Below are 15,114 nucleotides of genomic sequence, written 5' to 3'. Positions count from 1 at the left end.
AAGAAACTTTTGGTATCCTCTTTAATATCATTGGCTAGCTTACTCTTGTATTCCATTGTGGTGAACTACATATACCTGTCTGGACATGCCCCCCCCCCCCCCCCCGCTGACTGCTCCTGTGGCTCCTCCCACGGACCCCAATGTAAAGGCGATTGGAGCCTGAGCCCCGGCCTCAGTCTCCAGGATGTAGTGTGGTGGTCAGTTGCTGGTTGTTCTTTCTTCCAGACAATAAAAGCCTATATCTCGCCTCACGTCTCCGAGAGTTATTGATGGTGCATCATCCATCTTTTCCTTCTGAATTACTTTTTGGTTGCCTTCTGTTGGTATTTAAAAACTTCCCATTCCTCTAACTTCCCACTAATTTTTGCTCTATTATATGCCCTTTTTTCAGTTTTGACTTCTCTTGTTAGCCATTGTTGCATTATCTTGCCTTTATGATACTTCTTCCTCTTTGAGATGTACTTCCATCTATTGCTGCTCTGCCATTATCCCTGCCAGTGTTCTTTTCTAATCAATTCTGGCCATCTCTTCTCTCATGCTTCTGTAGTTCCCTTTACTCCATTGTAATACTGATACATCTGACTTTAGCTTCTCCTTCTCAAATTTCAGGGTGAATTTGATCATATTATGGTTACTTTCCCTAAGGGTTCTTTTACCTTAAGTTCTTTTTAATTACAGCACAGCACCCATTCCAGAATAGCTGATACCCCTGGTCAGCTCAATCACGAGCTGCTCTATAAAGTCATCTTGTAGGCACTCCTGAAATTCTCCCTCCTGGAATACAGTGCCATCCTGATTTTCCCAATCTACCTGCCTATTGAAATCCTGAATGATTATTGTAACATTCCCTTTTTGGGATGCATTTTCTATCTCCCATTGTAATTTATAGACCACATTCTTACTACTGTTTCAGGGTCTGTATACAACTCCCATCAGTCTTTTTAACCCTTGCAGTTCCTTAGCTCTATCCACGATGATTCAACATCTTCCAACCCTATATCACCTCTTTCTCATGATTTGATTTCATTCCTTACCAACAGAGCAATGCTGCCCCCTCTGCCTGTCCTTTCGATACAAGGTGTATCCTTGGATGTTAAGCTCTCAGCTATGATCTTCTTTCAGCCATGATTCAGTGATGCCTTCATCATACATGCCAATCTGCAAGGTATACTATGCACATTCAAATATAACACCTCAGTCCTATATTCACCCTTTTCAATGTTGTCCACCTTTTATGTTGCAACTCATCCTGTTGACTGCAATTTTGCCCTGTTGTCAGCCTCTCCTCACTATACATGCATCTGTTTGTAAACCAGTGGCTTCATCTTCACCTCTATCATCTGCCTTCCCTACAATACTTTTTGCTCAGGACACTCATTGCACCATGCTCAACCTCTTGATTCCGAATTTTGTCTGAGGTCTTACCAACATCTGCCTCCATAACTTCTCCACTAACAGTTCTGGCACTCTAGTTTCCATCCCCCTGCAACTCTGGTTAAAGCCCCACCGTGCAGCATTAACAAACCTTCCCGCTAGGATATTAGTCCCCCCACCCTAGTTCAGGTGCAAACCATCTCTTCTGTACAGGTCGAACTTTCCCTGGAAGAGAGCCCAATGGTCCAAAACTTTTATGCCCTCCCTCCTACACCAACTCCTTAGCCACCTATCAAACTGTATAATCTTCCTAGTTCTGTCTTCACTAGCAAGTGGCACAGTTAGCAGACTGGAGATCACAACCTTGGAGGTCCTGCCCTTTAACTTAGCACCTAACTCCCTAAACAACCTGAGCAGAACCTCATCACTCATCCAACCCAAGTCATGGACTATGACTTCTGGCTGTTCACTCTCCCACTTAAGAATGCTAAGGACTTGATCTGAGATATCCTGGACCCTGGCAGCCAGGAGACAACATACCATCTCGTTCTCGCCCACAGTACCTCCTATCCATTCCCCTAACTAACAAATCCTCTATCACCATGGCATGCCTCATCTCTCCCCTTCCTTCTGAATCGCAGAGGCAGACTCAGTGCCAGAGACCCAACCACTGTGACATTTCTCTGTTAGCTCAACCCCCCAACTGCATCCAAAGTGGGAAAACCAGTTGTTGAGGGGGATGGCCACAGGGGTATTCTGCACTGGCTCCTTTACCCTTTCCCCTTTCTGACTGTCATCCAGTCTCTTGTGCCCTGCACCTTGGGTGTAACTACTTCTCTATACTCCTGTCCTCCTCAGCCTCCCGAATGATTTGGAGTTCATCCAGTTCCAGCTACAACTCCTTAATGTGGATTGTTAGAAGCTGCATCTGGATGCACATCTCGAAGGTATAGTCATCAAGAAAACTGGAGGTCTCCCTGCCTTCCCACATCCCATAAGAGGAGCATTCCACTATCCAACCTCGCATCTCTCCTGTGCTAGCTGAGCAGAGATAAAGAAGAGAAGGGAAAAAACCTAACCTTGAGCTTTTCCTTCCTTTGCTTTCTCTGACTGAAACCTTTCTTTGTTGAAGCCATGAAGAGCAAAAGCCTCAAGATCACCATTCTGACTTTGTCCACTCAGATGATGGCCGCTGTGACGATGATCTTAGGACTGGTGCTGTTAATACTTAAGCTAACCACTACAAGACCACAGGAGAATTAAGGGTTATGGGAAAAAGGCATGTTGGTGGAGTTGAGTCCACAACCAGGTCAGCCCTGATCTTATTGATGGTCTAAGCCTGCTTCTATTTCTTATGTTCTTCTAGAGTTAGCCACTCCATCAAGGGCACAAACCTCACTAACATTAAGGACATCTTAACGATGTGTTACCTCAAGAAGGTGGCATCCATCATTAAGGACCCTCACTATCCCTCTTCTCATTAATAGCACAGGGGAGATGGTATAGGAGCCTGAAGACCACACTTGTTCAGGAACCACTTCTTCCCCTCCATCACCAGATTTTTAAATGTCCATGAACCACTAAACACTACCTCATTTGTACTATTTACTGCATTTATTTTATAATTTAAAGTAGTTTTATGTCTTAGCTGCTGCCACAAAACAATAAATTTCATGTCACTTAAGACATTGCTAATGAAGCTGATTCTGATCTGATAGTTATTACGATACTGCAGATGCTGGGATCTGTAGAACAGAATATGCTGGAGGAACTCTGTATCTCATATTCCACCTGTGTAGTCTACAAACCAATCAGTGTGCACCTGAATTCTATCTTCTTCCTCCCATACTCACCCCCACCCCCAAATATCATGTTTATTTTCCCTACTCTATCTGCTTCATCAGCGCATCACCCACACACTCCTCCCACTGTGTCCCCTCACCCTCTGTTCCCATCTCTCCTCATGACTTCCCTTATTTGATTCCATATTCCACCTTCCTTTCCTGTCAGATTTCATCACCTCCATGGATCACCTCTCAGCCGTTGCATTGTCTAAGCTGTATGGCTGTGCAGTGACTGAAATGCCCCCACGCACATAGCCTTTGTTACCACACAGCTGGAATTCTCTTAACATTCAATGTTCCATGCAGTTTTCAGGCTGTTTACAATTTCCTGTTCAGAGCCTGTACAGAGGCCTATGCCTCTGTAAAATAAATGAGAGGAAATGTTGCTCTCATAACTCTGTCACTATTCCCACTCTCCCCTCTCCCAGCACCCCGCCTCAGATGGATCATCTGCCAGTTCTTGCACCACCCATTTCCTGCAGTACAGGTTATCTTGGCTCTTTATTTCCAGTCTAGATGAAGGGGCTCAACCAGAAACGCTGACTGTCCATTTCCCTCCATAGATTTCACCTGACCTGATGAGTTCCTTCAGCACTTTGTATGTTAGTAGAACTTCCCCAAACCTGTCAGCGAAGCCAAGAGGAAAACTGACATTAGTGAACAAGGGTTAAAACTGATTAGTCTTCTTGTCCCTTGTTGCATGAAAATTCCTTATAAGAAATACTGTAATTTGGTTGGAAAAATAGGCTGGTTGTGATACCAGTGTTGAGAAAGAGTTGCACTGGGGACTGATCACATACATAGGAGAATCACACTCCTCATGAGGTGTTTAATTCCATTCCAGAGGTGTTTAATTTTATCCTTTGATTAAATCTTAACACCATGACAAGTAGTGACAGCAGTTCAGATTGGGAAAGGATTTTGCTGCTGACTTGGACAGCTGAGAGTTCAAGACCTACTTGAGAGACTGAAGCACAGGTTACCTAGACATCAGCGATAATGCTGCTGTGCTGGCCCATGATGGCTTTGCGAACCAAAGGTTCTTCAGAAGTCAAAAATGAGGCATAAAACTTGTTACCTATGATTGTTTTATTAAGTGTGACAAGGAAGAAAGGACAAAGCATAGAGAGAGAAAACAAAGGGAGGAGAAGAGCAGACTAAAAAAAGTAGTGTGGTCCTCTTATACCAGACCATCCAGCTCCTGAACCAACATGGATAACTTCATTCACCTCAACACTGAACGGATTCAACAACCTATAGACTCACTTTCAAGTGATCTACAACTCGTTTTCAACATTCTTTGTTTATTCATTCATTCATTTATTTATTATTTGGGTTTTGTTTTGTATTTGCACAATTTGTCTTCTTTTGCACCTTGGTTATTTGTCTGTTTATGTTTGTGTCTACTTTTCATTGATTCTATTGTGTTTCTTTGTAGCTACTGTGAATGCTGCAAGAAAATGTATCTCAGGGTTGTATATGGTGACATATGTGTACTTTGATAATAAATTTACTTTGAACTTTGAGATAATAGAAACAGTTAACCAATCAGATAGCCAGATTCAAGTAATATGACACTTACCACTGAAACCAAGAAGTTCCCATAAAAATACAGAGGTAATTGTAACCATAGGGAAACCTAATGAATAATTACATGTATATACTGGAGGTGATAATATAAAAATACAAATAAGCATAATAAAGTTAAACTACAAGAAATATAACAATTCTACAGCCAATCCAACAAGTGTAACAAGTGTTCCTCCTCAGATAAAGAATCTGTAGTGACCTGAATGACTGCTTGAAGGGTAAAACAGTCTTGTGGAGGAACTGAGCACATGGAGTAGAATCTGTAGGAAGAAAGGAATTATGGAGACTTTGGGTTGAAACCCTGCACCACGGCCCTTTCCTCTCCTCCCAGCGTGTGCTCCTTTACCTACTGAGTTCCTCCAGCAGATTGTTTGCTGAGACAGATACAAGTTTCTGTATCTCCAGACTATTTAAAGCATTCTTAGACCAAGAGTACTCTGCTTAGACCATAACATATAAGACATAGGAGCAGAATTAGACTATTCAGCCCACTGAGTCTGCTCTGCCATTCCATTATAGTTGATTTATTATTCTCCTCAACTGCATTTTCCTGCCTCTTCCCTGTAACTTTTGACCCCCTTACTAATCAAGAACCTATCAACTGCTGTTTTAAATATATTCCATGACCTGGCCTCCACAGCCATCCATGGCAATGAATTCCACAGATTCACCATCCTCTAGCTAAAGAAAGTTCTCCTCATCTCTGTTCTAAACAGATGTCCTTCTATTCTGAAGTGGTGCCCTTTGCTTTTAGATCACCCCCCCCCCCCCGCACTATAGGAAACATTCTCTCCACATCCACATGGACTTCCAATATTTGACAGGTTTCAATGAGATCCCTTCTCATTTTTCTAAACTCCAGAGAGTACAGGGTCAGAGCCATTAAACCCCCCTCAAAGGTCTTTCAAGTCATTTTCTTGAAAATGTTTAGAGTGCAATGCAGTGTCTGAGGTAATATCGAGAGGTGAGACGGTGGTTAACTAGAATTGTTGATTAGATTAACTGCCTTGAGAAAGAAACTCTTGGGAAGATGCTTAAAACACTTTAAACAATTTCAATAATGCTAATTTTAATATTTTAAAAACATTAAATTCCTGCTGGTATTTATGAAATTCTGCACATTTTATTCCATATCTGTACTTCGAGCCACTGCCATTGGAGAGCCTGCTAGTTCGAGTTGCCGTCTTCCGAGGGCCCGCCATTCAAGTTGCTGCCCTTGGAGGGGCTGCTGGTTTGAGTCGCTGCCCTCAGAGGGTCCTGATGCTATCGGAGATGTTATTGAAATTCTGAGATTTGTAGATGGGACTGTAGTTCATTTTGGCCTTATTCAGTTTGATGTTTTCTTTTCGGTTCTCGCCCATTCTTTCTTGTTGCCGATTGGCAGGTTGGGGAGTTTGGGTGATCTGTTGGTTGTTGTGTGAGGGAGGGTTTAGGGATGTTGGGGGTTTGTGAGTTTTTGTTTCTTTTTCTTTTAAAAGCATTAAATTACAGACTGCAATTACAGGTTTCCCCCGCAATCCAAAGGTAGAGTGTTCCTATGAAACTGTTTGTAAGCCGAAATGTCGTAAAGCAAAGAAGCAATTACCATTAATTTATATGGGAAAAATTTTTGAGCATTCCCAGACCCAAAAAATAACCTTCCAAATCATACCAAGTAACACATAAAACCTAAAATAACAGTAACATATAGTAAAAGCAGAAATGATATGATAAATATACAGCCGATATGTACGGTGTCTTATGAAACTCAGAAAGACAGCAAGCCAAAATCGATTTGAAGAAAAAAAAAATTGGCACGTACATGCATGTGCATGTACAAACCTTCGCACGTACACGCATGCGCAAACCACTACCTACACAAGGCTTCACGGTCATTGTAGTCTTTCTTAGGGTAAACACACGTATAAAGTGGGTGTCTTTTTTTTGTAAAAGCGAAAATCCTCTTTTGGTTAGTGAAAACATGTCCTAATGGAGGTCTTTTGTAACAGCGAGCTGTTGTAAAGCAAACGTTTGAAAAACGGGGGACACCTGTACTTGTTCATGCCAACACAAATTCCTAATACATGTACTGGAAATGGCAAATAAAGTTGATCTTTGATAATCACAGAAACAAAGGAAAACGTGACACAGGAGAGGACTTTCAGACCAAAGGTCACAGAGGGCAGATTTGTTTCAGAAAAGAGGGGTTTACTGTATAAGGTGAGGCTAACCAGACCAGACTGTATTCCGGATGTTTTTCCTGTCCCTCTGATACCACTGTATCAATTATACAGTATTTATATAATACAGCACAGTAACAGGCCCTTCTGGCCCAATGAGCCTGCACCAGCCAAATGCACACATGACCAATTAACCTACTAACCCATACGCCTTTGGAATGTGGAAGGAATCCAGAGCTCCCAGAGGAAATCCACTTGCTCATGGGGAGAACGTACTAACTCCTTACATACAACGGCAGGAATTGAACCTGGGTCGTTGGTGTTGTAATAGCATTATGCTAACCACTAACCAACTGTGCTACCACAAATTCTCAAAGTTCAAAGTAAATTTATTATCAAAGTGCATATATGTCACCATATACAACCCTGAGGTAAATTTTCTTACGGGCAGTCATAATACATACAAGAAACACAATAGAATCAATGGAAGACCCCCACCCAACAGAATGGACGAAACACCAGTGTGCAAAAATGACAAACTGTGCAAATAAAGATGATGATAATAATAATAAGAACAATAAATAAATAAATAGATAGATAGACAGACAGACAGATAGATAAATAAATAAATAGATAGATAGATAGATAGATAGATAGATAGATAGATAGATAGATAGATAGACAGATAGACAAATAAATAAATAAATGAATGAATGAATAAGCAAGCAAGCAATATCATACAACATATTCCCAAATCTCAGTAGAGATTTGGTGGAGCAGTGGTGATAATACAGAGGCCTGTCTGCTGACAGCTCATCAGGGAGTAGACCTTTGTTAATAGACAGCAATATGTCTTCAAAATCTTGCATTGATAATATGGACTCCTACTGTACCTCATCAAGGCCTTGCACTCTACTGTCTGTCTACACTATGTTCTGATTTCTCTTGTAGTACCTCAATGCAAGGATGCAGTGAAAGGGTCTGTATACACGGCTTGCCAAACAAAGTTTATTACTGACCTTGGTACATGAGACAATCATAAGCCAATTTATCAACCTAAGACCAAGTAGAGAGCTCACCTTCACAAGCCTGAGTGTTGCAGAGAGCTTCCTCAGAATGTAGCCCAATGCAGATGTCCCCACCGTTCGCTGGCATTGGACTCGTACAAGTCCGTGTACGCTGGTAGTGTCCACCTCCACATGTTTCAGAGCACAGGGACCAAGGTGACCAGCAGGACCAAGCTCCCTTAACTGTAATCAAGATTGAAAGGAAAAGCAGCGTTTAGCCGAGGTATCAAAAACCATATACCCTTGACTCAGTCTTGGCCATGCTCCACGTCCATGACTTCAAGTCCCACTCCAGAGTTACACTGTCAAAGAGTTCTTGGCTTAAAGTCATAGAGCACTACAGCACAGAAACAGGCCCTGTGGCCTATCAAACCCGTGCTGACCTGGTCTTCTGCCCACCTGGACCACAGCCCTTTGTATTTCTGTCATCTATGTACCTATCCAAATTTCTCTTAAGTGTTACAATTGAACTCACATTTACCATTTCCACTGGCATCATGTTCCACAGCCACATCACCATCTGGGTGAAGAAGCTCACCCTCAGATCCCCTTTAAATATTCCATCTTTCACCTTTAACCTATGACTTCTAGTTCTGGTCTCACCCAACCCGAAAGGTGCAGGTTAATGGGATGGGGCAAAATAATAGTTCGGCATGGACTATAAGGGAAAAGAGCCTGTCTGTGTGCTATAGTGCTCTATGACACATACTTGTCTCTGAAGTATATTGGCATCACCTTGTAGCTTACAGGCATAGAGCTACGGAGCACATCAGCATGGAAACAGGCCCTTCGGCCCACATAGTCCATGCTTACCATCATGTTGAGTGTATTCCTGATATAGTACCATTCAGAGATTCTGAAAGCATGCTTGGGACTCTGAGCTTAAGTTACCTGGACAAAGTTGCTGGTTACAGTTCTCATACTCAATGGGGGACCCCAGGCAGGGCAGCCCCCCATTCTCAGGCTCTGGGTTGGTGCAGCTCCTCTTCCTGGAGCGGAATCCTGTCTCACACGCTCGGGAACAGGATGACCAGGGCATCCATGCTGACCATCCACCACTGATCCTGCGGAGAGCTTGGTGGCTAAACTTCAAAAGATCATCAATCACATCTGCAGAAGAGAGAGAGGGTGGTTAAGTAACAGGATGGTGCACTGGCTACTGTCCCAGAGAGACCACCTGATTTCAGTATATAACAGTGAATATTTATAGGATTGTTTTCATAATGAAATGAGTATGATTTTTTAAAATTTTGTGTTCACGTTCTATAGTGTGTGTGCATGCGTGCGTGTGTGCGTGTGCGCGCGCGTGTGTGTGTGTGTGTGTTTAATGCTGCCTCAGATCTGGAATAACATTCCTTTTGTTCTCCTATTCTCAGATACTTCAGAATGCAATCTTGAATCTTGAATCTTGAATCCCACCAAAGAAATCAAGATATTGAAATGCAAATTTGTTTAATTAAATAAATCTGGAAGAACTATTTAATAAATGGATTGTTAAAACTGTTTTAAACTTTAGTTAGGCCACATTTAGAGTATTGTGTGTAGTTCTGATCACTGCATTAGAGGAAAGATTTTCTAAATTGAGATACGAAACAGAACAGGCTTTCCAGCCCAGCAAGCCAAGCTGCCAAGCAACCACCAATTTAACAGTAACCTAATCATGGGATAATTTACAAACCAGTAACCAGTGCATCTTTGGACTGTGTGAGGAAACCAGAGCACCCAGAGGAAACCCACACAGTCACGGGGAGAACCTACAGACAGTGATGTGAATCAAGCATGAGCTTCTGGTACTGTAAAGTGTTGTGCTACCATGATGTGGATGTTTTGAAAGGGATGCCAAATAGGTTCACCATGAGAGCTTCTGTGAGCTCAAGTCAAGTTTATTGTCATGGGCACAAGTACAGCAAGGTACAGGTACTATGAAAATTTGCTTTCAGCAGCATGACAGATAGAAACAATGTACAGACATAAAATATATAAGAATATGTCTATGGTAGTGCAAGAGGTGATTATATAGTGTTCCATTGCTGAGGTATGACTAGGGTTATTCATGTGGTTTGAGAAGTTGATCATTGTAGGAAAGTAGCTGTACCTGATCCTGGTGATGTGGGGATTCAGGCTTCTGTGCTTCCTGATGGTAGCAGTAAGAAGAGAGCATGGCCCAAATGAGGGGATCCTCTTTCCTAAGAGTTCAGGCAGTACTGGAGATCCTCAGGAATCAGGACTCAGAAGCCTAGACCATTGAATAAGGGTAATCTCTTAAACTTGAATGTCTCAGTCCCTTCTCCATTAGCCAGCTGGATTAGTCTGTTGACCGTATACTATTATGCTGTGGATACCAATCACTAATGCCTTTCAAATCACTTTCAGCACATCCCAAAGGGCATTACAGCCAACAAACTACTTCACTCAAATGCAAAAGAAGCTGTTTACACACAGGTACTGCGTCGATAATTGGTCTCATCATATGTGCTGAGGAATAAATATCAGTCCAGATAAAGGGTCTCATTGGCACACTGACTGCCCATTTCTCTCCACAGATGCTGGCTGACCCACTGAGTTCTTCCAGCAGTTTGTTTTTGATCCAGTCCCAGCATCTGTTGTCTCTCCTGTCTCTGGCTAATCAAGGCTAGTTAATGGCTAGAACACTGGAAAGAACCACTCTCTTATCATGGTAGAGAATTTTGACAAAATCTCTATACCCATTGAATGTGGAGCTGGCTAAGGAACTGGAGAGACTGGGGCAAATATCAGAGGTATTCTGAGATAAGGAAAATGACAAAGTGATATTAAAAGAGGCAGGCAGGGGTGCCTCTTGTGGAGCACAAACAAAAGGCAGATGGAAGACCTTGTCCCATTTTCCCCAAAAGTCTGGGTCAAATGACTTCATTAGGGGATCAGAGGTGGAGCGGATCTGTAACATTAAATTCCTTGGTATTGTATTACATAGCTGTCAACACAAAGAAGGCGAGACAGCGCCACCACTTTCATAGAAGCTTGTGTAGATTTAGCATATCATCTCAAACTCTGACAAGCTTCTGTAGGTGCACAGTGGAGAGTATTCTGACTGGTTGCATCACAGTCTGCTATGGATACACAAGATCCAAAAAATCTAGAAAAGGTGGTGGTTCCAACCCAGTCTATCACAGGCAAAGCCCTCTCCACCACTGAACACATTTACAAGGAGTGCTGCCACAAGAAAGCAGCATCCATCATCAAGGACCCCATCTAGACCATGCTCGCTTCTCACTGTTGCCATTGGGAAGAAGGTACAAAGGCTTTAGGGCCCACACCACCAGTTTTACCCTGCAACCATCAGGTTTCAGAACCAACGTGGGCAATTTCACTCAGTACACCACCAAATAGATTTTATAATCTATGGACTCACTTTTAAGGACTCTGCAACTCTTGTTCTTAGTCTGTATGTATGTATGTATGTATGTACGTACAGTACATATTTATCTATCTATCCATTAATTTGCTTATTCTGGAAGAAGATGGCACCAGTGAGCAATGGTACAGAAGGTGACATCTCAAGATAGTTCTTTAACATCTTTTTATTTCAGATATTGCTTTGCTACTGTTCAAGCCTGTATCTATATTCTGGCAGTGTGATTTCAGGCCTTTCAGGCAATCTGGCACATGCTGTGTCCAAGAGTATTCCACAAGTCTGCAGCCAAAGTATGCCAGCAAGCCAGGAGATGGGGCATGAGCCCATGATCAACTCCATCTCTTGCCAATTAAAGTGCCGAGGAAGATTGAAATCATTGGGATGGGTGCAAGAGTTCAGTGCTGCCAGAGAAGGTTTCTGCGAGAGGTTGTCTCTCTCCCTACTGCTCACTGCTTTCGAGGGAAGATCTTTGCTTTCGAGTGATCACTCTCTCCCTTGATGTTGGCAGATGATGTCAGAGCAAGGTCTAGTCAATGCTGATTGTAGACTTGAACTTTAATTAAGGTTTATCATGTGCTCTAGCTCTGATCACTTTTTTTTGTTACTACGTTTGGCTGATTTTTGAATTGAGGCAACCTGCTGATAATGAACACTAAGCGGAAATATGTCTTTTGATTTTGTGTTTTATATTCTGTTTTTTCACTCATTTTTTTGTTGCCATTTACATGATTTTTGTGCATAGGGAGAGGGGATTTGATGTTTGATGTTTTTCTTTGTACAAGTTGGTTCTATGGTTCTTTGTTTTGTGGCTGTCTGTGGGGAAGTTGAATTTCAGGGTCATACATACTTTAATAATAAATGTACTTTGAATCTGTTTATTTATTTAATCAGCAAACACTAGGAAATCTGCAGATGCTGGAAATTCCAACAACAGACACAAAATGCTGGTGGAACACAAGCAGGCCAGGCAGCATCTATAGGAAGAAACATTGTCAACGTTTTGGGTCGAGACCCTTCGTCAGGACTAACTGAAAGGAGAGATACTAAGAGATTTGAAAGTAGTGGGGGGAGGGGGAAATGTGAAATGCCCTTACCCCATCCGCCTGCCTCCCCACTCGGGATAGGGTTCCCCTTGTCCTCACCTACAACCACACCAGCGTCCAGGTCCAACGTATAATTCTCCGTAACTTCCGCCACCTCCAACAGGATCCCACTATCAAGCACATCTTTCCCTCCCCCTCTTTCTGGCTTTCTGCAGGGATTGCTCCCTACATGACTCCCTTGTCCACTCATCCCCCCCATCCTTACCCACCGATCTCCCTCCTGGCACTTATCCTTGTAAACGGAACAAGTGCTACACCTGCCCTTACACTTCCTCCCTCACCACCATTCAGGGCCTCAGACAGTCCTTCCAGGTGAGGCGACACTTCACCTGTGAGTCAGCTGGTGTGGTATACTGCGTCCGGTGCTCCTGGTGTGGCCTTTTATATATTGGTGAGACGTGACACAGATTGGGAGACTGTTTCGCTAAACACCTACGCTCTGTCCGCCAGAGAAAGCAGGATCTCCCAGTGGCCACGCATTTTAATTCCACGTCCCATTCCCATTTTGATATGTCTATCCATGGCCTCCTCTACAGTCAAGATGAATCCACACTCAGGTTGGAGGAACAACACCTTATATACCGGCTGGGTAGCCTCCAACCTGATGGCATGAACAGATGCCCACAGATCCTAAGTCGAAGAATCTTTTCCAACAGCTTTCCTACCACAGACGTAAGGTTCACTGGTCTATAATTACCCTGACTATCCCTACTACCTTTTTTGAACAAGGGGACAACATTCGCTTCCCTCCAATCCTCCGGTACCATTCCTGTGGACAACGAGGACATAAAGATCCTAGCCAGAGGGTCAGCAATCTCTTCCCTCGCCTCGTGGAGCAGTCTGGGGAATATTCCATCAGGCCCCGGGGACTTATCCATCCTAATGTATTTTAACAACTCCAACACCTCCTCTCCATTAATATCAACATGCTCCATCAACCTCACTCATATTGTCCTCACCATCATCAAGTTCCCTCTCATTGGTGAATACTGAAGAGAAGTATTCATTGAGGACCTCGCTGACTTCCACAGCCTCCAGGCACATCTTTCCACTTTTATCTCTAATCGGTCCTACCTTCACTCCTGTCATCCTTTTGTTCTTCACATAATTGAAGAATGCCTTGGGGTTTTCCTTTACCCTACTCGCCAAGGCCTTCTCATGCCCCACTCTTGCTCTTCTCAGTCCCTTCTTAAGCTCCTTTCTTGCTACCCTATAGACCCATCTGATCCTTGCTTCCTAAACCTCATGTACGCTGCCTTCTTCCACCAGACTAGATTTTCCACTTCACTTGTCACTCATGGTTCCTTCACCCTACCATTTTTGATCTTCCTCACCGGGACAAATTTATCCCTAACATCCTGCAGGATATCCTTAAACATCGACCACATGTCCATAGTACATTTTCCTGCAAAAACATCATCCCAATTCACACCCGCAAGTTCTAGCCTTATAGCCTCATAATTTGCCCTTCCCCAATTAAAAATTTTCCTATCCTCTCTGATTCTGTCCTTTTCCATGATGATGCTAAAGGTCAGGGAGCGGTGATCACTGTTCCCCAGATGCTCACCAGTGACAGATCTGTGACCTGATCCGGTTCGTTACCTAATACTAGATCTAGTATGACATTCCCCCTAGTCGGCCTGTCAACACACTGTGACAGGAATCCATCCTGGACACACTTAACAAATTCTGCCCCATCTAAACCCTTGGAACTAATCAAGTGCCAATCAATATTAGGGAAGTTAAAGTCTCCCATGATAGCAACCCTGTTATTTTTGCACCTTTCCAAAATCTGCCTCCCAATCTGCTCCTCGGTATCTCTGCTGCTAGAGAATACCCCCAGTAGAGTAACTGCCCCCTTCCTGTTCCTGACTTGCACCCATACTGACTCAAAAGAGGATCCTGCTACATTACCCACCCTTTCTGTAGCTGTAATAGTATCCCTGACCAGTAATGCCACCCCTCCTCCCATTCCCCCTCCCCTCTATCCCTTTTAAAGCACTGAAATCCGGGAATATTGAGAATATTGAAATCCGGGAATTCCTGCCCTGGTGCCAGCCAAGTCTCCGTAATGGCCACTACATCATAATTCCATGTATGTATCCAAGCTCTCCGTTCATCACCTTTGTTCCTGATGCTTCTTGCATTGAAGTACACACACTTTAGCCCTTCTACCTTACTACCTTTATACTGTGGCGACTCACTTACTGCGCAGGCGAACCGGCTCACAAATAGCTAGCGCACGGGGGGGAGACTTCGGTAATGCAACTCTGACGTCATTTCCGCCTGGGTAGGGCGAGCGCTAGGGATTAACTGCCAGCACCGCGAAGTTTGAATAAACTTGTCTCGAAACGACTTACCGACTGCGTGTCGTCTCTAGCTCTGTATGTAGCACATCGCTACATTGATGACCCCGACAGTTAAAAACGGGATTTGGACCAAAGATGACCGACTCTTCATCTGTTCACGCAGTTTTGCTAAAACTGCCAACTTTCTGGACGCTGCGACCACGCGTGTGGTTTAGCCAAGCAAAAGCCCAGTTCCAGATTTGGCAGATATCCTCTGATTCCACGCGTTACTACC

At 43.3% G+C, this 15,114-nt stretch overlaps 1 protein-coding gene across 2 annotated transcripts in view; it reads right to left on the bottom strand.

The window, feature by feature from the left end:
* The window catches only part of sema5ba (sema domain, seven thrombospondin repeats (type 1 and type 1-like), transmembrane domain (TM) and short cytoplasmic domain, (semaphorin) 5Ba), a 531,708-nt gene that overhangs the window by 26,634 nt on the left and 489,960 nt on the right, over positions 1-15,114 (bottom strand). For both annotated transcript variants that reach the window (XM_059967676.1, XM_059967677.1), the window contains 2 exons: positions 8,926-9,144; positions 8,047-8,217 (listed from right to left, as the gene is read on the bottom strand). In XM_059967676.1, coding sequence (XP_059823659.1) covers positions 8,047-8,217; positions 8,926-9,144 — 390 coding nt within the window. The remainder of the gene's footprint in view (positions 1-8,046; positions 8,218-8,925; positions 9,145-15,114) is intronic.

This window comes from Hypanus sabinus, chromosome 4 (genome assembly GCF_030144855.1).
Source record: "Hypanus sabinus isolate sHypSab1 chromosome 4, sHypSab1.hap1, whole genome shotgun sequence".
Classification (NCBI taxonomy): domain Eukaryota; kingdom Metazoa; phylum Chordata; class Chondrichthyes; order Myliobatiformes; family Dasyatidae; genus Hypanus; species Hypanus sabinus.
The sequence above is the reverse complement of the archived record's forward strand: the minus strand, read 5'-3'. Positions and strand labels throughout refer to the sequence as shown.